This window comes from Pleurodeles waltl, chromosome 6 (genome assembly GCF_031143425.1).
Source record: "Pleurodeles waltl isolate 20211129_DDA chromosome 6, aPleWal1.hap1.20221129, whole genome shotgun sequence".
NCBI classification, from domain to species: Eukaryota; Metazoa; Chordata; class Amphibia; order Caudata; family Salamandridae; genus Pleurodeles; species Pleurodeles waltl.
In genome coordinates, this window is record NC_090445.1 from 1,612,622,535 (window position 1) to 1,612,647,644 (window position 25,110).

General features: G+C 45.3%; 1 protein-coding gene across 4 annotated transcripts in view; it reads right to left on the reverse strand.

The window, feature by feature from the left end:
• Positions 1–25,110, reverse strand: part of AKNA (AT-hook transcription factor) — a 279,571-nt gene that overhangs the window by 67,654 nt on the left and 186,807 nt on the right. For all 4 annotated transcript variants that reach the window (XM_069241503.1, XM_069241504.1, XM_069241505.1 and 1 more), the window contains exon 16: positions 23,754–23,916. In XM_069241503.1, coding sequence (XP_069097604.1) covers positions 23,754–23,916 — 163 coding nt within the window. The remainder of the gene's footprint in view (positions 1–23,753; positions 23,917–25,110) is intronic.

The following is a 25,110-nucleotide window of genomic DNA, read 5'->3' on the forward strand; positions in this document are numbered from 1 at the left end:
AGTCCTCTTCGTTCTTGCAGAATCCACAGCTTCTACCATCTGGTGGCAGCTTCTTCGCACCCTCAGCTGGCATTTCCTGGGCATCTGCCCATTCTCGACTTTGTCGCGACTCTTGGACTTGGTCCCCTTGTTCCACAGGTACTCTCGTCCGGAAATCCACTTTGGTTGCATTGCTGGTGTTGGTCTTCCTTGCAGAATTCCCCTATCACGACTTCTGTGCTCTCTGGGGAATATAGGTGCACTTTACACCTACTTTTCAGGGTCTTGGGGTGGGCTATTTTTCTAACCCTCACTGTTTTCTTACAGTCCCAGCGACCCTCTACAAGCTCACATAGGTTTGGGGTCCATTCGTGGTTCGCATTCCACTTTTGGAGTATATGGTTTGTGTTGCCCCTATACCTCTGTGCTCCTATTGCAATCTACTGTAACTTTACATTGCTTGCATTACTTCCTTTTGCTATTACTGCATATTTTTGGTATTGTGTACATATATCTTGTGTATATTTGGCATCCTCATACTGAGGGTACTCACTGAGATACTTTTGGCATATTGTCATAAAAATAAAGTACCTTTATTTTTAGTATATCTGTGTATTGTGTTTTCTTATGATATTGTGCATATGACACCAGTGGTATAGTAGGAGCTTTGCATGTCTCCTAGTTCAGCCTAAGCTGCTCTGCTATAGCTACCTTCTATCAGCCTAAGCTGCTAGAAACACCTCTTTGTAGGAAGTTGGCTCTGTATGTGCTATTTCAAAGTAAGGAATAGCATGCACAGAGTCCAAGGGTTCCCCTTAGAGGTAAGATAGTGGCAAAAAGAGATAATACTAATGCTCTATTTTGTGGTAGTGTGGTCGAGCAGTAGGCTTATCAAAGGAGTACTGTTAAGCATTTGTTGTACATACACACAGGCAATAAATGAGAAACACACACTCAGAGACAAATCCAGCCAATAGGTTTTGTTATAGAAAAATATCTTTTCTTAGTTTATTTTAAGAACCACAGGTTCAAATTTTACATGTAATATCTCATTTGAAAGGTATTGCAGGTAAGTACTTTAGGAACTTTGAATCATTTCATTAGCATGTATACTTTTTACATAAAACACAATAAGCTGTTTTAAAAGTGGACACAGTGCAATTTTCACAGTTCCTGGGGGAGGTAAGTTATTGTTAGTTTTAACAGGTAAGTAAGTCACTTACAGGTTTCAGTTTTTGGTCCAAGGTAGCCCACCGTTGGGGGTTCAGAGCAACCCCAAAGTTATCACACCAGCAGCTCAGGGCCGGTCAGGTGCAAAGGTCAAAGAGGTGCCCAAAACACATAGGCTTCAATGGAGAGAAGGGGGTGCCCCGGTTCCAGTCTGCCAGCAGGTAAGTACCCGCGTCTTCGGAGGGCAGACCAGGGGGGTTTTGTAGGGCACCGGGGGGGACACAAGTCAGCACAAAAAGTACACCCTCAGCAGCGCGGTGGCGGCCGGGTGCAGTGTGCAAACACGCGTCGGGTTTGTAATGGTTTCCTATGAGAGACCAAGGGGTCTCTTCAGCGATGCAGGCAGGCAAGGGGGTGGCTCCTCAGGGTAGCCACCACCTGGGCAAGGGAGAGGGCCTCCTGGGGGTCACTCCTGCACAGAAGTTCCGATCCTTCAGGTGCTGGGGGCTGCGGGTGCAGGGTCTTTTCCAGCCGTCGGGAAATGGAGTTCAGACAGTCGCGGTCAGGGGGAGCCTGGGGATTCCCTCTGCAGGCGTCGCTGTGGGGGCTCAGGGGGACAACTTTGGTTACTCACAGTCGTAGAGTCGCCAGAGGGTCCTCCCTGAGTTGGTTGTTCTCCACCAGTCGAGTCGGGGTCGCCGGGTGCAGTGTTGCAAGTCTCACGCTTCTTGCGGGGAGTTGCAGGGGTCTTTAAATCTGCTCCTTGTAACAAAGTTGCAGTTCTTTTGGAGCAGTGCCGCTGTCCTCGGGAGTTTCTTGTCTTTTTCGAAGCAGGGCAGTCCTCAGAGGATTCAGAGGTCGCTGGTCCCTTGGAAAGCGTCGCTGGAGCAGGTTTCTTTGGAAGGCAGGAGACAGGCCGGTAAGTCTGGGGCCAAGGCAGTTGGTGTCTTCTGTTCTTCCTCTGCAGGGGTTTTTCAGCTCAGCAGTCCTTCTTCTTGTTAGTTGCAGGAATCTAAATTCTTAGGTTCAGGGCAGCCCTTAAATACAAAATTTAAGGGCGTGTTTAGGTCTGGGGGGTTAGTAGCCAATGGCTACTAGCCCTGAGGGTGGGTACACCCTCTTTGTGCCTCCTCCCAAGGGGAGGGGGTCACATTCCTATCCCTATTGGGGGAATCCTCCTTCTACAAGATGGAGGATTTCTAAAAGTCAGAGTCACCTCAGCTCAGGACACCCTAGGGGCTGTCCTGACTGGCCAGTGACTCCTCCTTGTTTTTCTCATTATCTCTCCTGGACTTGCCGCCAAAAGTGGGGGCTGGGTCCAGGGGGCGGGCATCTCCACTAGCTGGAGTGCCCTGGGGCATTGTAACACGAAGCTTGAGCCTTTGAAGCTCACTGCTAGGTGTTACAGTTCCTGCAGGGGGGAGGTGTGAAGCACCTCCACCCAGAGCAGGCTTTGTTTCTGTCCTCAGAGAGCACAAAGGCTCTCACCGCATGGGGTCAGAAACTCGTCTCTCAGCAGCAGGCTGGCACAGACCAGTCAGTCCTGCAATGAACAATTGGGTAAAATACAGGGGGTATCTCTAAGATGCCCTCTGTGTGCATTTTTTAATAAATCCAACACTGGAATCAGTGTGGGTTTATTATTCTGAGAAGTTTGGTACCAAACTTCCCAGTATTCAGTGTAGCCATTATGGAGCTGTGGAGTTCGTTTTTGACAGACTCCCAGCCCATATACTCTTATGGCTACCCTGCACTTACAATGTCTAAGGTTTTGCTTAGACACTGTAGGGGCATAGTGCTCATGCACATATGCCCTCACCTGTGGTATAGTGCACCCTGCCTTAGGGCTGTAAGGCCTGCTAGAGGGGTGACTTACCTATGCCACAGGCAGTGAGAGGTTGGCATGGCACCCTGAGGGGAGTGCCATGTCGACTTAGTCATTTTCTCCCCACCAGCACACACAAGCTGGCAAGCAGTGTGTCTGTGCTGAGTGAGGGGTCCCTAGGGTGGCATAAGACATGCTGCAGCCCTTAGAGACCTTACCTGGCATCAGGGCCCTTGGTACCAGGGGTACCAGTTACAAGGGACTTACCTAGGTGCCAGGGTTGTGCCAATTGTGGAAACAATGGTACATTTTAGGTGAAAGAACACTGGTGCTGGGGCCTGGTTAGGAGGGTCCCAGCACACTTCTCAGTCAAGTCAGCATCAGTATCAGGCAAAAAGTGGGGGGGTAACTGCAACAGGGAGCCATTTCTTTACACAAGCCCCCCCCCAGCCCACAGGCCAGGAGACTCAGCCAAAGCTGGGAGAGTCTTCCTAGTCTGTCAGGCGAGGAAGAGTAGAGGAAATAGGCTGGTTTGTTGCAGGGCCTACTCTGCCTTACATCCTCCTGTTCAGGTCATTCCCTCTGGGGAACTGACCCACTTCCACAGTGATAGGACCTAGTCTGAATTGCCTCTTGTCTGTACTTTTTATGTCTCCACCCATTCTCTCTATTTTGGGGTTAGAGGTATCCACCTCTGCTAATCTTATTTTAGCCAGGGTCACCCCTAGCTTACCCAAAGAGGTTACCCAGAGCTGGAGTAACCCCACCATGACCAACAGGGTCAGGGGGCCTAACTTGCTATTTGGCATGGGGTCAGACCACCATGCCAAGGATAGTGCAGCCATAAAGGCTAACACCCAGCAGAGGCCACTGACAGCTGTCAGTGCCCAGAACCACACCTTTAGCTCTTCACCTACAAGGGAAGGGGCTAAGTTACAGGCTTCTTTGGGTTCAGGGTGCCTGTCTGCTGTATTAGAGTGGGGTGTTACCACATCTTGTAGTAAATACCCTTCTTCCACTCTTTCTTCTGTTATCTGAGGAGCCACCCACTCAGGCTTAACAGTTGCCTGAGTAGCCAGGACTTTTTGTGGGTCAGGTTGGACTTTACCAGTGCCATCTTTGGAGTTCTCCCCTACTGGAGCAGAATCTCCTTGGCTTGCTGGAACCTTGGCTAAAGGTTGTCCACCTTTCCTACTCTGTTTTCCTTTCTTTTTCTTCTGGGGCCTACTTGCAGTTACTGCAGGTGTAGCACCTTCAGAATCCTTGGGAGAGGTCTGGCACTGGACCAGTTCCTCTCTTGGGCTCTGACTAACCTCTGGGTAGTCATTTCCAAGGAGACAATCAAGGGGGAGGTCTCTACTGACTACCACCCTTCTCCAGCTAAAAGTCCCACCCACTTCTATGGGCACAAAAGCCACAGGCCTATTAGTGACCCTGTCTGGGCTAACTGTTACTCTGGCAGTCTCACCTGGGATGTACTGGTTTGAGAACACCAGCCTGTCATGCACAATAGTGTGACTGGCACAAGTGTCTCTCAGGGCAGTGGCTGGGATTCCATTCACCAGTAGGTGGTGGAAGTGTCTACTTCCCTCTGGAATCTCCAACTCACCTGTTGGGCCCTTTTTCCAGTTGAAGGCTATGAAGACCTCCTCATCTGAGGAGTCATCCCCAATGGCTACACTGGTCACCCCTGGGATTTTGCTAGGGGGTTTGTTTTTGGGACAAGAAGTGTCCTTGGTGTGGTGCCCTGTCTGTCTACAGTTATGGCACCATGCTTTAGTGGCATCCCAGTTCTTACCCTGGTACCCACCTTTGTTTTGGGTTGTGTCTCGGGGCCCACCCACCTGTTCTGGTTTTTGGGGGCCTACAGAGGACTCTTTTTCTTTGTTTCTAGTGTCACCCATTTTCTCCTGGGGAGGCTTTGTAACCCCTTTCTTTTGGTCACCCCCAGTGGAAGTTTTGGTTACCCTAGTCTTGACCCAGTGGTCTGCCTTCTTTCCCAATTCTTGGGGAGAAATTGGACCTAGGTCTACCAGATACTGATGCAACTTTTCATTGAAGCAGTTACTTAAAATGTGTTCTTTCATAAACAAATTATAAAGCCCAACATAGTCATGCACTTCATTTCCAGTTACCCAACCATCCAGTGTTTTCACTGAGTAGCCTACAAAATCAACCCAGGTCTGGCTCGAGGATTTTTGAGCCCCCCTGAATCTAATTCTATACTCCCCAGTGGAGAATCCAAAGCCCTCAATCAGGGTTCCCTTCATGAGGTCATAAGATTCTGCATCTTTTCCAGAGAGTGTGAGGAGTCTATCCCTACACTTTCCAGTGAACATTTCCCAAAGGAGAGCACCCCAGTGAGATCTGCTTACTTTTCTGGTTACACAAGCCCTCTCAAAAGCTGTGAACCATTTGGTGATGTCATCACCATCTTCATATTTAGTTACAATCCCTTTAGGGATTTTCAACATGTCAGGAGAATCTCTGACCCTATTTATGTTGCTGCCACCATTGATGGGTCCTAGGCCCATCTCTTGTCTTTCCCTTTCTATGGCTAGGATCTGTCTTTCCAAAGCCAATCTTTTGGCCATCCTGGCTAACTGGATGTCCTCTTCACTGGAGTTATCCTCAGTGATTTCAGAGAGGTTGGTCCCTCCTGTGAGGGAACCAGCATCTCTGACTTTTATTTTTGGAGTCAGGGCTTGAGAGGCCCTGTTCTCCCTAGATAGGACTGGTGGGGGGGAATCACCCTCCAAGTCACTATCATCATCCTCTGTGTTGCCATCCTCAGAGGGGTTGGCTCTTTCAAACTCTGCCAACAGCTCCTGGAGCTGTAGTTTGGAAGGTCTGGAGCCCATTGCTATTTTCTTTAGTTTACAGAGTGACCTTAGCTCTCTCATCTGAAGATGGAGGTAAGGTGTGGTGTCGAGTTCCACCACATTCACATCTGTGCTAGACATTATGCTTCTAAAAGTTGGAATACCTTTTAAGAATCTAAAAACTAGTTCTAGGTTCTAATTCAAACTTTCACAAACTTTTAAATACTAAAAGAAATGCTAACAGGGACTAACACAAGGCCCTAGCAGGACTTTTAAGAATTTAGAAAAATAGTCCAAATTGCAAAAATCAATTTCTAATGACAATTTTTGGAATTTGTCGTGTGATCAGGTATTGGCTGAGTAGTCCAGCAAATGCAAAGTCTTGTACCCCACCGCTGATCCACCAATGTAGGAAGTTGGCTCTGTATGTGCTATTTCAAAGTAAGGAATAGCATGCACAGAGTCCAAGGGTTCCCCTTAGAGGTAAGAAAGTGGCAAAAAGAGATAATACTAATGCTCTATTTTGTGGTAGTGTGGTCGAGCAGTAGGCTTATCAAAGGAGTACTGTTAAGCATTTGTTGTACATACACACAGGCAATAAATGAGAAACACACACTCAGAGACAAATCCAGCCAATAGGTTTTGTTATAGAAAAATATCTTTTCTTAGTTTATTTTAAGAACCACAGGTTCAAATTTTACATGTAATATCTCATTTGAAAGGTATTGCAGGTAAGTACTTTAGGAACTTTGAATCATTTCATTAGCATGTATACTTTTTACATAAAACACAATAAGCTGTTTTAAAAGTGGACACAGTGCAATTTTCACAGTTCCTGGGGGAGGTAAGTTATTGTTAGTTTTAACAGGTAAGTAAGTCACTTACAGGTTTCAGTTTTTGGTCCAAGGTAGCCCACCGTTGGGGGTTCAGAGCAACCCCAAAGTTATCACACCAGCAGCTCAGGGCCGGTCAGGTGCAAAGGTCAAAGAGGTGCCCAAAACACATAGGCTTCAATGGAGAGAAGGGGGTGCCCCGGTTCCAGTCTGCCAGCAGGTAAGTACCCGCGTCTTCGGAGGGCAGACCAGGGGGGTTTTGTAGGGCACCGGGGGGGGACACAAGTCAGCACAAAAAGTACACCCTCAGCAGCGCGGTGGCGGCCGGGTGCAGTGTGCAAACACGCGTCGGGTTTGTAATGGTTTCCTATGAGAGACCAAGGGGTCTCTTCAGCGATGCAGGCAGGCAAGGGGGGGGCTCCTCGGGGTAGCCACCACCTGGGCAAGGGAGAGGGCCTCCTGGGGGTCACTCCTGCACAGAAGTTCCGATCCTTCAGGTGCTGGGGGCTGCGGGTGCAGGGTCTTTTCCAGCCGTCGGGAAATGGAGTTCAGACAGTCGCGGTCAGGGGGAGCCTGGGGATTCCCTCTGCAGGCGTCGCTGTGGGGGCTCAGGGGGACAACTTTGGTTACTCACAGTCGTAGAGTCGCCGGAGGGTCCTCCCTGAGTTGGTTGTTCTCCACCAGTCGAGTCGGGGTCGCCGGGTGCAGTGTTGCAAGTCTCACGCTTCTTGCGGGGAGTTGCAGGGGTCTTTAAATCTGCTCCTTGTAACAAAGTTGCAGTTCTTTTGGAGCAGTGCCGCTGTCCTCGGGAGTTTCTTGTCTTTTTCGAAGCGGGGCAGTCCTCAGAGGATTCAGAGGTCGCTGGTCCCTTGGAAAGCGTCGCTGGAGCAGGTTTCTTTGGAAGGCAGGAGACAGGCCGGTAAGTCTGGGGCCAAGGCAGTTGGTGTCTTCTGTTCTTCCTCTGCAGGGGTTTTTCAGCTCAGCAGTCCTTCTTCTTGTTAGTTGCAGGAATCTAAATTCTTAGGTTCAGGGCAGCCCTTAAATACAAAATTTAAGGGCGTGTTTAGGTCTGGGGGGTTAGTAGCCAATGGCTACTAGCCCTGAGGGTGGGTACACCCTCTTTGTGCCTCCTCCCAAGGGGAGGGGGTCACATTCCTATCCCTATTGGGGGAATCCTCCTTCTACAAGATGGAGGATTTCTAAAAGTCAGAGTCACCTCAGCTCAGGACACCTTAGGGGCTGTCCTGACTGGCGAGTGACTCCTCCTTGTTTTTCTCATTATCTCTCCTGGACTTGCCGCCAAAAGTGGGGGCTGGGTCCAGGGGGCGGGCATCTCCACTAGCTGGAGTGCCCTGGGGCATTGTAACACGAAGCTTGAGCCTTTGAAGCTCACTGCTAGGTGTTACAGTTCCTGCAGGGGGGAGGTGTGAAGCACCTCCACCCAGAGCAGGCTTTGTTTCTGTCCTCAGAGAGCACAAAGGCTCTCACCGCATGGGGTCAGAAACTCGTCTCTCAGCAGCAGGCTGGCACAGACCAGTCAGCCCTGCAATGAACAATTGGGTAAAATACAGGGGGTATCTCTAAGATGCCCTCTGTGTGCATTTTTTAATAAATCCAACACTGGAATCAGTGTGGGTTTATTATTCTGAGAAGTTTGGTACCAAACTTCCCAGTATTCAGTGTAGCCATTATGGAGCTGTGGAGTTCGTTTTTGACAGACTCCCAGCCCATATACTCTTATGGCTACCCTGCACTTACAATGTCTAAGGTTTTGCTTAGACACTGTAGGGGCATAGTGCTCATGCACATATGCCCTCACCTGTGGTATAGTGCACCCTGCCTTAGGGCTGTAAGGCCTGCTAGAGGGGTGACTTACCTATGCCACAGGCAGTGAGAGGTTGGCATGGCACCCTGAGGGGAGTGCCATGTCGACTTAGTCATTTTCTCCCCACCAGCACACACAAGCTGGCAAGCAGTGTGTCTGTGCTGATTGAGGGGTCCCTAGGGTGGCATAAGACATGCTGCAGCCCTTAGAGACCTTACCTGGCATCAGGGCCCTTGGTACCAGGGGTACCAGTTACAAGGGACTTACCTAGGTGCCAGGGTTGTGCCAATTGTGGAAACAATGGTACATTTTAGGTGAAAGAACACTGGTGCTGGGGCCTGGTTAGCAGGGTCCCAGCACACTTCTCAGTCAAGTCAGCATCAGTATCAGGCAAAAAGTGGGGGGGTAACTGCAACAGGGAGCCATTTCTTTACACTCTTCTACACTAATAAGGGATAACTGGACCTGGTACAGAGTGTAAGTACCCCTTGGTACCCACTACAAGCGAGGCCAGCCTCCTACATTGGTTGTGCAGCAGTGGGATAAGTACTTGTAACTACTTACCACTTTGTCATTTTGTACTTTTCATAAGAGAATAATATACAAAACAAGTTCAGTGTATGTACACCTAACCAAAAAGTTTTGCTTTTCTTCTCTTACTCTATTTGCCAAGTGCTGAAAAGTACCTCTAAACTTTCAAAAAGTTTCTAAAAAGTTGAAAAAGTTTTTTTTTCTATTTCCTTAAAAAGTTCTGAAACTTTTTCTCTCTTTTTCTGTCCCTAAACCTTTCTTCTATCATGTCTGGTACAGGTCCTACTCTTGATCTGGTCAGCTCTGCTTATGATAACCTTAGCTGGAAAGGGTTGAGGAGTCTCTGCATTAATAGAGGTTTAGGGGTAGGGAAGAATCCCTCTAGAGAATTGTTAAATAACATGCTGATTGAAAATGATAAGGCCTTAGCTGGCACATCAGTTGAGAAGTTAGGAGATGGTTCACACTCTGACTCTGGGGCACCCCCAGTAAGAGTGTCAGATGGTAATCTTCCAAACCTGCCCCTGAGCAGACCACCTAGCATAACTGGTACTAATGTGAGCTCTCATCACAGTAGGGATGTCATTCCTGCAGGCCAGGTTGTTAGGGTGCCAACTGTTAGGGACAGGTCTCCCTCTGTTCATTCACATCATTCTTCTGTGTCAAAGAATGCCCAACCCACCCACCCTGACGACAGAATGTTAGAAAGGGAGCTCAATAGATTGAGAGTGGAAGAGTCCAGGCTGAAGCTTAAACAGCAACAGCTGGCTCTAGACAGGGAATCTTTAGACTTAGAAAAAGAAAGACAGAGGTTGGGGTTAGGACCCCATGGTGGCAGCAGCAGTACACCTATGGATTTTATTAAAACAAGCCACAGACTTCCAACATTCTAATGTTTCTATGTCTGAGTATCAGGTCTCCCTCCCCAGAATGGCTGGTCCAGATAATGACCTGAGTATGACATTTGTCAAATTCTTAACAATTTTCTTTCAACACATGTACATTCCCACAAATCTGTCTCACATAGGAACATATCCTTGTCAGATTTTTCCCAATTTTCTTTTAAAACTTGGAAAGTCCCTCAAGTCTGCCTCATACATGACTGTATTCCTGGCAGGGCATTATCCTCATTGGTGTTCCTCTGTGCTCCTAAACATAGAGGTACAAGCAACGTACAGGGTTCTATGGGATAGCGGTGCCCACAGGAGATAAAATGTGTGTAGTACATTTAGGAAAGTTTAAAAGCAAAATGTTCAATTAGGGTTCCTTTTTTTTACTTGCAGCTATCACCCCTGTTCTGTATGGAAACCTACCACTATAATGTACAACTACACATCCTAAGATTTCCAGAGTTGTGTGCCCTGCTTGGCCGCCTTACAGAAAATTATGTATATGACATTTGTCAGATTTTTATCCATAGTTATCCAAAACATTGTAATCCCTTTCAGTTTCCCTCATGTAGGAACATATTGCTGCCAAAGCTTGATGCTTACCTATGTCCTCCTGGGTCTCTAGAGCATGGAGGTATGATACTTATGTAGATTCCCAATGGATCTGAGGAGGAAGCCACATAATATACAGCACAGAATATTTTGAGCATAAGATCTTCCAAAGGGATGATTGCAATATTTGGGCCAGGGCTGGCCGGCACCTCAGAATCCTATCAACCCAATACAGTTTTTTAAAACTAGAGAAACAGGATTCCAGTATGATTGGGCGTGTGTGAATCCCACCACACTTTGTTACCCAGAATACCCCACAAAAATGTGAAATCCTGGATAACATTTTCTTTCCCATTTCAGTGACAGAAAACTCTGTAACTTCCTGCAAACAGCATAAGTCAGACTCACAGACATTTCTATACTTCTCCTTATAAAAACAGCACCCATCTTCTGTGGGTGAGCTTACTGTACAGGACAGGAATAGGCCAAAACTTTGACCCAGTGAAGGCCACATTGCCACAACACTGACTTCACAGGGGTACAGCTTTAGCTTGTTTATGTTGGAAAAATAAGTCTACGTACACATGAGAGGTACTGTTGTTACTGACAGAAGTGAGGGCACATTGCATGCTGGAACTTTTTCTGTATACTAAAATTTCAGAACCTAATTGTGGGGAGATTCTGTTTATTGAACCAAAGTTGGAAGTTTGCGTGTAATTTTGGGCAAACATAGTAGGGCCATCCATGCATGCCATACCACCTAGAACTTCTGTGGGTGTGTAGTTTTCCGAAATGCCTCAAGTTGTTATGTTTCCCAAGGTGCCTGCCAACACTGAGCCCAAATACCACAGCCACCCACATCCCAAACATCAACCTATTTCCAAGATTCTTTCTCATGCTTTCCACTGTTGTGTTCTTACGGCTTTCCTGTCCTGGGCAACAAGTCTACCCACCCTGTTAAATGGGAGAAGTGTTAGAGCACAGGGTGATCGAGCCAGCTGCCAGCCCATCAGTAACCTACCATTCATTGGACAGATCACTGAAAAGCTGTTTATGTTCAACTCCAGATCTATTCTAACCATGTCCTGCATGATTTCCAGTCCAGCTTCAGATCACGCTGCATCACAGAGACTGCTACCTTACATACAGAGATGATGCCCTCTTTACCACAGATGAAGTTGACCTCTGCATCCTGATATTTCTAGAACACTCAGCAGCTTTCAATACAGTCGACCATCCCACCCTTGTATGCACCAGGATATCATGAGCAGGATGTACTGGCAATGCCCCTTACTGGTTGTTTTGCCTTTCTAATCAGCACCAGGTTGTTCAGATGGCCACCTATCAACAGCAGAGCCACCAAGGGTTCCATACGGTCTCATATTAAGCTTCTAAATGGTACTCTTCTCAAAGATAACAGCATCAAGACTCACCATTATGCCCATGATAAACAAGTCTACTTGAAAGTCTCCTCTGCTTCAGACATCCAATGCCTCAAACACTGTCTGCACATCATCAAAACCAGGATGTCCAGCACCTACCGGAAGCTCAACCCAATCAAGCCAGAATCTCTGTTTGTTTGCGAAGACCAACAAACAAGAGATGGGATGAGTCTAGCTCAATGACATGATCACATCACCTCCATTCTGATGAAATTCTATTGGCTCCCCATGCTGGCCTGCACCATCTCTCTAAAACCAGCTGCATCTTTTACAAAACCATCTCAACTTCCACCATGGCTTATTTTGTAGGCAAACTCATCATCTCTGTTCATTCTTGGTACACTCTCAGCTAGGACACCAACAGACTGCAAACTACAAAAGAATGTAACAAACCAAGGCAATAGGTCTTTTTTACAGTGCATTCAGGATCTGAAACCACAGCCTCTATCCATGAGGACTGTCCCAACATTGCTCAAATTTAAGAAAGAGATGGAGATTCACCTCCTTCTACATCCAATGCATTAACCATCCCCATCCCAGTTACCTCTCCTATCACTTTTTCACTATAGAAATACCATATACATACACATACATACATACATACATACACTTATATTCCCCTGCGAAGAGCCAGTTGTTGTTTACAATTTTTGTTGGGTTTTGGAAACATTGAAACTGAGTTTGGCTCCTTAATGGAACACATAATTGGTCCTATCTATAAACATTGTTTGTCATTATTTTTTTTTAAACTCTGTTTTATTAAATTTTGTTCAAGAGAACAACAGAAGACGATAAAAACAGTGCAGTGCATATCAGTGCGAGACATCATATTATGTACATAACCCCAGAGTTGAAGAAGAAGAGTGAAGTATACGACAAACTGAGCAAAGCCAAGTATTACAACAGTAGAAACCCTCAACCTCCATTACCAAGAATTCGCTGAGTAACCAATTCCTCATAATACCAGGGGCACAACAACACAATTATACCACAGTTGGTTGTCACATCTTCCGAACCACACAACAACCCAAGCGTCAGCCCTCATCTTCAGTGCTGCAATCAGAACTGGACTCCTCAGCCCCCATGAAGCGTACCAGTAATGCCCCCAGGCCATGATATCTCTTAGGCACCCTCCTCCCTAAGCATCATCCTCATATTCTGCTCCTCAGCAGTGCCCCACTCCAGCACATCTTGGGTCCAAAAAGGAATAGTAGGGCACCAAACACTCATCCAGCCTATAGCCACTCTACGTCTAGACAATACCAATGCAAGCTGTGTGAGTCTATGTGGGATACGCTTGCCTTTTGATCTACGTATCACACCTAAAAGACAGGTCAAAGGTGTCGCTCCGAGCCCCAATCCTGTGACCCTATCTGTTATCTGCATCACCTCCCGCCAGAAGTGCTGCACCTTCCTACAGGAACAAGCCATGTGGAGAAAGGTAGCACCTATCTCCCACATCTAGGACACCCAACCACCTTTGTCTGGTCAATCTTATTAAGAGGGGCAGGCGTGAGATATACACGGTGAACAAAGTTAAAATGTAAGAGCTTAAATCTATTACAGGAGATCGTGCGCACCAATGATAGAGCCATATTTCACTCCGCGTCCTCCAAAGGGTCTTCTAGTTCTCGATCCCATGCCCTACACGCCACACACTCCAAACCTGGCTGATTCCCCCAGAGCGCTTTATAAAACAGGGTAATCAAGTGAGATTGCTCCCCCCAGTTTATCAATCCATTCATCACCTGCGATGCAGGAGGAGCCATCAGAAATTCAGACTAAACCTCTTGAGTCACGCTCTCCATCTTAACGTACTGCAATAACTGCCCAGGGCTCAGTCCAAATGTATCTCGCGCATCCTAAAAGGAGAAAAACTCCCCATTGGGATATAAATCTCCCGCGCTCCAGGCATCCACTGATATTACAGTATCCATATTCCTTAAAGGGGCTAAATCCCAGATCTTCCATTCCCTGTCAAATGGAGCATGGCAAATCACTTTCTTGACTGCTGTGATGCTATTAATTGTGTTTGACCAATGACTTTGTGTTTCACCACTGCGCATATTAGTTGCTCAATGTTCACCAGTAGCACATTACATGTTGTGTTCAGTTTAGCTGCCTATTGGCTTTAACATGGAGTTAGCCATTACATTAGGTATTCAGTTTAGCTGCCTATTGGCTTTGACATAGCATTAGCCATTACATTCTGTATTCAGTTTAGCTGCCTATTGGCTTTGACATGGCATTAGACATAACATTCTGTATTTAGTTTAGCTGCCCATTGGCTTTGACATGGCATTAGCCATTACATTCAGTATTCAGTTTATCTGCCTATTGGCTTTGACATGACATTAGACATTACATGTGCTAATTAGGTTAGCTGCCTATTGGCTTTAACATGGGCTTAGACATTGTAGTTGAGACATTGCAGATGAGCTGTGTTTTTCCAAGCTGTGTTTTTCCACAAGATGGACCAAGCTGTTTTCTTCACACCAGACCTTAGCTGATAAGAGCACGTAGTTTTTGTGTTTACCTCGCAATCCAGTCTGAGAATGAGGAGCTCAGAAGAATTGGCCCCTCTCCAAGGTTCTTCAGCTCTCACACTGAGTTTGCTTTTAAGGATGACTCTGGGCTACAGTGAGTTAGATTTGAATCTCCTTGACTTCAGACGGGAACTAGACATCAGTTGCCCATCTCCCGTTTGGGTAGAGAAACTCTTTCTCGCAGTTGACCGGAGTCATCAACTTGCAGACCCCAAAAAGATGAAGCTGAATATAGGCCCTACTTGCCCATACGGTGATGAATTTAGACTTTTATGCTTTGCTTTGAAGTTATGCTATAAATGTCTTCACCTATATTTGCTGTGTACATTGCAACTGAGAAGTACTTTGATATATTTTGCTTTCATTGCTGCGACTACTTTTGAACGTGTGCTTCCAATCTACTAATTTCGTCTCTCAGGAACTTGTGGGTGGGGAATTAACAACAATAAATGTCTTCTTTAAACTCAGAAGTGCATTCCAGAGAGGTTCTGTAAGCTTGGTTATGAGATAAGAGGGAAAGCAGAACAACTGCCTGTTCCCAAATCCGTGCAGTAGTTCTAACCAAGTAAGGAACAGCAGCCTCCGATCGACCTCCCGTCATCAAGGCATGCACCAATTCCTCTCCTCCCATTAAACCCGACAAAAGTCGCTTTTCCCAGTTATCAGATGGAGTCATCCACTTTGCAGCATGTTGTAGGTGTGCTGCATAATAATAGTGCCTGACATTAGGGATAGCCAACCCTACGTCCACCATCTCCCTCTGCAGTGTAGACAACGCCACTTCACTACGACGCCCGCCCCAATCCAATGAGATCAACAAACTATCCAGCCGTTTGAATGGTGGAGCTGCTAACAGAAATAAAGAATTCTGCACAAGATAGGGGCATCGCGGCAAGTACACCATCTTGGCCACCGCTGCCCTCCCCATAACTGAAAGAGTCAGCCTATTCCAAAATGACACAGAGCTCTCCAGCCCGGTCACCACCCGCTCAACATTGTGCTTCAAATGCACCTCCACCGTATGAGTGACCCAGATGCCCAGGTATCTGAAACTTTCGATCCCCCACCTGAGCCCCACCCCCGTCAAATTGTCCAACGTGGCACCACATAAGGACCCCAAGGGAAATAGTAGTGACTTCTTCCTGTTCACCCGAAGCCCAGACATAACCCCGAATTCCTCCAGTAACTGCAACAACAGAGGCACCGAAACCCCCTGCTCCCGTAGATATAACAACGCATCATCAGCATACAGAGAGACAATTGGTCCCATCTAAACATAGGAAACCAAAGACTGGTTTGAGCCTATTTTGTCCTCATCAGTGACTTACAAGTAAGTGCTGTGGCAAAGAGAGAATGGAATACGTATCTAGACATACCCTGAAGAGAAAGAAGAGTGATGGATGCAATGCTTGAATTAATGTAAAACACTGTTAGTTATTTGGGCAGCATCTCCGGCCATTATTGATTCATATACGGGGCACAGAACTGTGTGCCTGTACCCCAGCAAAGAGACAGAAGAACTGTGGATATTTTCTTAGCCACAAGAAAAAAATGCGTTTGGCTTTTTGCTGGGGGACAAAACTCTGTGTATGTGTCTGAGCAAGAAATCAAATTCAGTTTGGAGTTTTTCTCAGTCTGAGGAAAAATACAAACTCTCTTGGGCACAGAAACATATCTCGGTTATTTCACAATCGGGAGCCAGAGAAGCATCATTAAATAAAGCAATCTGTGAAATTGTATCTGGAACTGAGGATTACAAGGCAGAGAGGCTAGGAACAAATCCTAGCCCATGCTTTTACAACCTGAACCTCCTCGATTCTTTAGGGTAGGAGGGTCGTTTGAAGGGAGAGGACTCACTGGGCTGCTCCTCCTGCCTGCTTTCCCACCTTCCTCCCACCAACTGAAGTAGTCCCATCTACCAGCTAAATCTCCATCCCATATATCCTCATCCCATCCAGTATGTGTGTGACATCACTAGTAATGTTATACTCATTAATTAGGCAGGCTGCTTCATGCGGGAGACACTTGAAGACCAGTTGGGATCTGAAGCTGGCAAACCCCTTATAGGCACTCCCAAAAATAGTAGAAGTTTGTCCTTCCTCTCCTAATGAGATCAAATCCTTTAGACCTTTCAAAACTCTCATGTGTAATGCATCAAAAGGATCTCTCATGGATACCTCCTCATTATGACACTTAGGCTTTAGAAGAAAGTGTTTTTTGAGTCTTAACTTTCGAACAAATTTATACAGATCTATAAGAGTTTGAACATAATCAAAATCTGCTCAAGGACAATAGGAGAGACCCAAAGAGAGCACCAATTCCTCTTCCGTAGACAAAGGAATGTCAGTCATATTAATTACTGTGTTCTTTGGTGTCACAACTTCCGCTTGCTGTGCGTCGTTTTTCCTTTTTGCTCGATACCAATTTATTTTGCCTTGTACCCGCCTCCTCTGTCTCCTCCTTCGGCAACCTTTTAAGGTCTTCTTGGCCTGTGGTTATCGAGTCTTTAAAAATGAAACTCATCCTTAATTGAGTTTAATTGTGCCACATTGGAGTTTAATGGGGCCATATAGAATTGTCTTTGTATAAATACTCCAAGATTAATAATGATTCTTTATGGTTCTAGTGTTTTATATGAAAGCAGAACAGTATGATATTTCGAGATCATGCTGCCCTAATTCCTGTCATTATTGTCCTTCTATTATGTTTTGGTGTAGAGCAGAGGGGTGTGTATTTATGTTGAGGGCTTTCTGATGAACAGTGTTGTGAACTAGGTGCACGTTGTGCCAAAACGCATTCATAGTCAAATGCTAATAAACATGATTTGACTGCTGATTACTGACAAAGAGGGCCTAGCCTTCTGTTATCCTGTGCCCACCCTCTGATAGCTTGGCACTGAGCAGTCAGGCTTATCTTAGAAGGCAATGTGTAAAGTATTTGTGCAATAAATCATACAATGACACAGTGAAAACACCACAAAAATACACCACACAGGTTTAGAAAAATAGATAATATTTATCTGAATGAAATAAGGTCAAAACCACAAAGATCCAATAAGTATGTTTTAAAAGGTTTAAAAGAGTCTTAATCCCTAGAAATAAACAGTTGTCTCTTTGTTACACACAGTACCTGGTATGCATCAAAAATGACGGCGCACGGAGACTGCAGAGGAGATGTGTGGAAAAATAGGGTGTTGTGTTGAATTTTCCCGCGCAACACAGACGATGAGTCATTTCTTTCCACACTGCAAGGGGTTTGTGTTCTTTTGTCGGCACACAGTCTAGGATCCTCACTGCGGTGCAGGGATATTTTAACGCCCAGGGATGATGCAGGGAAAATCCTTGATGCGCTGGAAGAAGGCACGGGCGCTGCGTCAATCCAGTAGGCGATGCGTAAAGTTTTCAGTCGCAAGGCAGGTGCTGCGTCAAATTTCCAGTTGGGGCTACGTCATTCCAATCAGCTGTGAGGTGATTTCTCGGTTGCCATGCAGGCTTTGCGTTGATTTTGGCAGGCAGTGCATCAATTGTCGACACACAAGGAGTTTCCTGAAAAGATCAAGTCATTTTGGCCCTGAGACTCCAGAAAACAGGAGGCCAGCTCAATACAAGCCCTTGGAGAGCACTTTTAGGAGAGGCAGGGTCCTTCTCAGCAAAGTCAGAGGCCAGCAGGGCAGCAGGGCAACTGCAGGGCAGCAGTCCTTTTCAGCAAAGCAGTCCAGATGAGTCCTTTGGGCAGTGAGGCAGATCCTCTAACAGGGTGCAGGTGTAAATCCAGACGTGTCTGGTTTGGTGGCGTCAGAGACCCAGTTTATATACCCAAAAATGCCTTTGAAGTGGGAGAGACTTCAAAGAGTGGTTTCGAAGTGCACAAGTCCCCCTTTCAGTTCAGTCATGTCTCCCAGGGTCCCAGTAGGGAGTTTAGCAGTCAATTGTGTGAGGGCAGGCCACTAGCCTTTGAAATGTAAGTGTCAGGCCCTCCGCCCTTCCAGCCCATGAAAACCCATTCAATATGCAGATGAATGCAGGTGTGACTGAGTGTCCTGTGTTTGTGGTTGTCTGTGTGAAATGCACAAGGAGCTGTCAACCAGCACAGACCAGACATTGATTGGAGACAGACTGAAAGCACAGATGGTTTTAAGTGCAGAGAAATTATCACTTTTTAAAAGTGGCATGTCTAAAATAGTAATATAAAATCCAACCTCACAAATAAGCAGGATTTTCCATTACCATTCTGGCCATACTAAATATGACCTGGTTACCCCTTTCAGATCAGAATCTACCACACAAAAAGTATATGAGGGCAGACAATGATAGTCTATGAAAAGAGCAGGCCTCACAGCAGTGGAAAACGAAATTAGGAGTTTTTCACTACCAGGACATATACAACACATGAGTACATATCCTGCCTTTTACCTATATAGCACCCTGCCCTATGGGTTACCTAGTTACCTTAGTTGTGACCTATATGTAGAAAAAGGGGAGTGTAAGGCTTGGCAAGTGCTTGTAAATGCCAAGTCGAAGTGGTAGTAAAACTGCACACACAGGCCTTTCAATAGCAGGCCAGAGACATGGTTAAGTGGCTACTTAGGTGGGTGGCACAATCAGTGCTACAGGCCCACTAGTAGCATTTAATTTACAGGCCCCTGGCACATGTAGTGCACTTTACTAGGGACTTACAAGTAAATTAAATATGCCACTTGGGTATGAGCCAATATTAACATGTTTTTATGTAGAGAGCACATGCACTTTAGCACTGGTAAGTAGTGGAAAAGTGTCCAGAGTCCTAATGCCTGATGTGAGCAAAATATATGTCCATATCTATATTAGGGGTGAAGTACCCCTGCCATACATTATAAGGATATTGCAAGTCACCAAGGAGTTCCATAGCCCTATACAGGAATGATGCCAAAAGCCAGGGGGTACTTTATTCTCTGCAGCTGGATAGTGGTTACATCCACCTGGCGTGTGGGTGCTCCATGATGGGCGCAGCACTCGATCTCAGTAGATTCTCCAACCTCCAACCAATGGTTGAAGATGAATGGGCACTCCTCGGTTTAAATTATAACAGATTTTACTAGCAGAACTACAACTATAAACATAGTAAGTTACAGGGGCTTTATAGTTAGGTTCACATTTTACACAGACAAAATAATAGAAATTCTGCAGTTAGAGTTAGAGTTATCCAAAGAACTATTACTTGTGCCCTCGCTATGAACTGCTAATTATCCCACATATTACATCACTCAGGGCATCTTCTATGACATCATTGATTATATCACTGGAACATTTACTGTAAAATTATTGATGTGACACCTATGCATGGCAATGGAGTGAGGTATAGTTACCTTAAGGCACGAGTTATAGTTCCTTGCGATAACGCTACCTGCTGAATTTCTACGGTTTTGTGCATGTAAAATGTGAACCTAGCAATAACGTCCCTTTAACCTTTGTTTCTTTCAGTGAATTAGTTACTGGGGGGTGGATTCATATTTATAATAGGGGAGTGGGGGTGCATGATCCCCAGCTGATATCAACCCAGGGACCCCATCCCCCTGGGTCTGGCCGAATAGAAGGGGGAGGAGGACCCACACGGCCCCTCTCCTGGGATGATTTTGGACCCATGGACTGCCACGCCCGGGCCCTGGCCATCAACTATTAGGAGGAGGGGAGGTGGTGGTCTCTAGGGTCAAGGGGGGTCCATGCGCCCTCCTCCATGTTTGTATAATTAGCATGCCCCCGCAACCTGACCCACCGGGGGTTAAGATAATAACAAGAGCGGGAGACCATGCTTTTTTAAATTTTATTTTTATTTTCCCCGGATCCATGGATCCTCTGTGGATTTTACCGAAAATTTTAAACAAATGCTTTTTTTTGCCAAGGCTAGGGGGTTAGGGTATTCCTACCCAGCTCCATTTTCTTTTTTGTCATTTTCTTTTGGGAATCGGATGAACCGAATGTCTTATTAGTTTTGACAATTTTGTGAAAATTCGTCAATCTGTGCCACGGTTATTGGAAACTAGGTCCTAACTATAACTCCCTACTGGTGACCACCAGCCGGTAGGATATGGATATATATATATCACTGAAAAAAACAAAAGTTACAGGGACATTATAGTTAAGCTCACATTTTAAACGTATAAAACCAAAGAAATTAGAGTTATCTTAAGTAACTATAATTCATGCCCTAAGATAACTATAACTCTTGCCCCCACCATGCACAGTTTTCTCCTTTATTACATTACTGCAAATATTACATTGATATTGTCAATGATGTTATCAAAGATATTATGAGTATTGTAATATGTGAAGCAATAGCAGTGCATGGCAAGGGTGTGAGCTAAAGCATGACAGCAAGCACGGGAAGAGATCAAAACTAGGTGCCCACCAAGCGAGAGCAGTTTTAGTGCTCCCACATGCTGGAAGCTGTGTTATGTTTGCTGTCACAGCTTTCGCCAAGCAAAAGCAAACCACTACTTCCAGAGGGTTGGCACCTTGGGAAGTAGCATGAGCCAGCCCTGGGAGGTGGCGGTCCAAAAGGCCATATAAAGCTCCAGGAGAGGGGCTGGGTGGCCTCCCTTTTTTTTATTCACACGCCAGCCACGGGTTTCTGGTGGTCCCCGGGGCTGTATATATAGCCCGGAAGGGGGAGCCACGCAGCCCCACTCCCTGATTTTAAAAATGTTTATGGCCCTGGGAAGGTGGTGATCTCCGGGGCCATGGGGTCCACGCTGACCCACTCTGTATTTTATTGTGGTTGCAGGGAGGTGGCGGTCCCCAGGGCCCAGAGTGTCCACGTGGCTCCCCAGGCACTAGTTATGTAACGCCAGGGAAGTGGTGGTCCCTGGGGCCTGGGGGTCCGCACAGCCCACTGTTTCTTTTTTTTAATCTGGCCCTGGGGATGTAGTGGTTCCTGGGGGCTGGAGGGTTTGTGTGCCCCCCCTTACAATAATTGATTTTTGCCCCGGGGAGGTGAATATGTGAATATTACAACATAATTGGTGGGCCTTATCTCTTGCACATAGAGACATGAATGCACTAAATTTCACAATAAAATATTGTATGTCGAACCCTGACCCACCAACCTTGATGGCATGCTTCATCACTAGCCTGCCTCATTCGTCAGAAAATATCATAATTACAAACTGACTCCCTGATTGCATGGATTACTTTGTGCATGTGGCAGTCATGTGATAGAGTTTTAAAATCTCTGTGAGTGTTCCGCCACACTTTAATTCTAGGAAAGTAGCTAAATGAATGGTCATAACCCAATTGAGATGCACAGGAGAATTATTACTCCTGTATCCCCCTGGTCAACATGTTTCAGCGGCTTTCTTTAGGACCTGGATACCTATAATCTGGTTAATCAATCATGCATTGCATGCTGAAATACTCGCAGTGCTCTACAGAGCTCTTGGTAGAGGTAGTCCTGTAGAGATATAGACAATGTAAGGCACATATATGGGACAACATTAGAAGGACGTGAGATGCTACAAGTTATATCACTCCATGCACCTGTTCTATGTCACAGCAAATAGGTGCAAAAATACACTGCAAATCACACATGAACAGCTTTGATAAACACATAAAGACTATGTTGGAATACAAATCACACATCACTCCTCTACTCAGGCATTCTTACCCAAAAATACTGGAGTTATAGCACCATGGAGGAAGCACTCAAGGGGACACTTGTAGTCACATACTGAGGTGGAAATGGAGATAAAATAAAGCAAATTGTTTGACAATTATTTCCTAGCAAAAATCATGGGTCGTAAAAAACCTGAATACTCATCACTAAAGGGATACCCCTGCTTTTATTTTAACTTCTATGAGTCACCTCCAAATGTTGAAGAATCAGGCGGGTATGGGTGTTTTTGAGAGTAAAAGCATGTCATTGGCATGTCTAATCCTGCCCATGGTCTCAGCCTAGCATGTCAAGACGTGAAGGCACAGCACGTCACAAGACCCCATAATGCAACATTGGGTTTGTTGTTTTTTTAGGTGCCTGGGTGCTATCAGTCTCTGAAATAAGGCAGTATGGTCTTGTTTGACCAATGCTGTCAAACGTAAACCAGGAACATGTGGAGACTATTTTTGAGATGTAAAAATGTAATAAATATATAGAGACGTTTTATTGTCACTGATGAAATAAGTTTGGATCATGGTGTGTGGAGTACAGGAGTATACTTTACTGTCATTATAGTAGGTTTCTGAACACAAATGAAGGGTTGGGTGTTGCATGTGTTAGTCCGACATGTACCATGGATATAAACAATAATGTGCAGCTATAGAGAAATGTGAGCAGCAATGATATGCCCACTAATAGTACTGGCCTGCACATAAAAGTCAAGACTAATGCACAACATCAAAGTAACCATCTGTTACTTATTTATAACCATGGTATGGCATCATTAAGTATCTTCATGTTGGTGTAAAGGCATGGTACCCATCTTTGATCCTTGGTGGGAAGTATGTGTGGCACTAGGCCTTAATATGGTGGTTTTGATGCTGATGGTGGCAAGCCTTTTAAGGTTGATGTCAGCTCCGAATGGGCCTTTTTGGGGCCTATAGTTTGAGGCAGCATTGCGGAATGGACACAGGTCTGGGTGTGTCTCATGCCCTGGTCAAACCTAAAGATTTATGCCATTTTTTTGCTTAACTCAGGGGTCAGGGTTGAAGGGTGTTTTGGTCGTTAAAACTGACCTTTCAGAGCCCCTAGCACTGACAATGTACAGTGAATTGATCTGGACTTCAGAACTTGTATATGGACTGGTTCCTGTTTCATGGCGAACTTCTGCTCCTTCTCTTTGGCATCAGAGGATTCTAAGAAGATGACCTCTTGAGCTTCTCTAATGCATGAAGACTCTGCCTTTTCTTTCTGGGAGCTGAGCAGGTTCTCATTTCTGAAGATATCATGCTTTCTGGGGAGGCTTGCCTTTGTATCTTAAGGTAAGTTCACTGCCATTCCCCCTGGTACCCAAGGGTCTTTTTGCAGCAGAAGGCACATACTTCATCACATGAGGGCTCATAAGTGAATGAAAAACACAAATTAAAGTCATGGCGCTAGTTGCCCCAGGAGCACTTAGCATTACACCTAGGGCAAAATTGGAAGGAAGTATGTTCCATAATCTTGCAGTGGTCCATTTTCCATCTTACAACCGAGAAGACTTGAGGGTTGTCAAGGCCAGAGAGAAACAGGATCATGAGAAGGTAGCATGTGCAAGAGACGTACTTTCTGAATAAGACAGAACTAGATCTAAGCAATCACCTTATTTCAGACTTGCAATCCTACACTTCATATTTTCACAAAAATTTAGCATAAGACTGAGTGGAACCTACTCTCGAGCAAGGCGGGAGCCAAGAAGATCTGGCTGTGTCTGTGTCCTCGTTCGTGGTGGAGACAATGAAGGGGAGGCAGGTATACTCGGAGATCGCTGAGGAGTGGTGGTTGTTTGAAAGGTGCCTGCATCACTATGTTCTTCATTCTCTGAGTCCATTGGACCTGTAAGGAAGAGGATTGAGGTTTAACCATATTAAATTAAACTGTGGCAATACGTGGATCATTCAAATCAAATTGCCAAAGAAATTAAAATTAAAAATTGTAAGAAATGCCATTTTAATAAAAACAATGAGTAGTAAGAGGCAGTGCTACAGTGCATGGTAGCATTTGCAGTATAAGCAGATTACCACACTGCACACAGATGCAACGAAAGCTGAAAGAAAAAGCAAGGAAGTTCAGAAAGAAAGTGCAAACAGTCCCAAGGAGGAAGGGGATACGAAGTTTAGCAATATGTTGAAGATAAAGGGCAAGTGGGAATAATAATACATAAAAGATCAGATGGTCAAGATGGGTAAGAAAAGGGCAAACTAAAAGAAAAGGTGAATGAATGGGATCCACCCAAAAAAAAGCAACAGGATTGGAGAGGAGGAATGAAAAAGGTGGGGGTTAAGTAAGAGTGAAGTATAGGGGAAAGTGGGGCCCTCAATTGTAAAGATGGCATTATTTGAAAAGGATAATATGAGAAAATATAAGTGCAAACACCTTTACAATAAACAGTCTTGAAACATAAGTACAGCTAACTGTAATTCGACATTAGTTTGGAATGAAGCCATTTAGAAATGCAACATACCTCAGTGTGAGCAAAATGAATGACAATTAATTAAGGAAATAATGCCACTTCAGTCTCAACCAGTAAGAAGTGCTCAATACACCATTTGTACTAATACATGGGTAATGCTGCCCTGAGCCCAGAAACAGTAACATATGAATATTTTTCAGAAATATATTCATGCTTCAGTAATCTGCTTCTCTACTCCAACTGATAACTTTAGAGCAAGTATAAGTGACTTAATCAATTATATTTTCATTCAAAATACTTTATTTAGACTCTATATACACAATGAAACTAAACAATTCAACATATAAAATTGTGGACATCATTGTTCGTCCCCTTTTCCCTCAGGTTCACATCCATATTTAGACGCCATAAAGACATCTCTGATCTGAAGTAAAACACAGACTGACATTCCCAGCAGCCATAAACTTTGTGTGGGAAGCGGTGCTTAATTTGAGCAGCGGGTTGCATGTGGTGCCCGCCGGCATTCATTTTTGGGGACCAGCATATTTTCCTCAACAGGCTTTGGTACAGACAGAAAAATAAATGGCGGAAAGAAGGAGAAAGAAAAAGATGGAAAA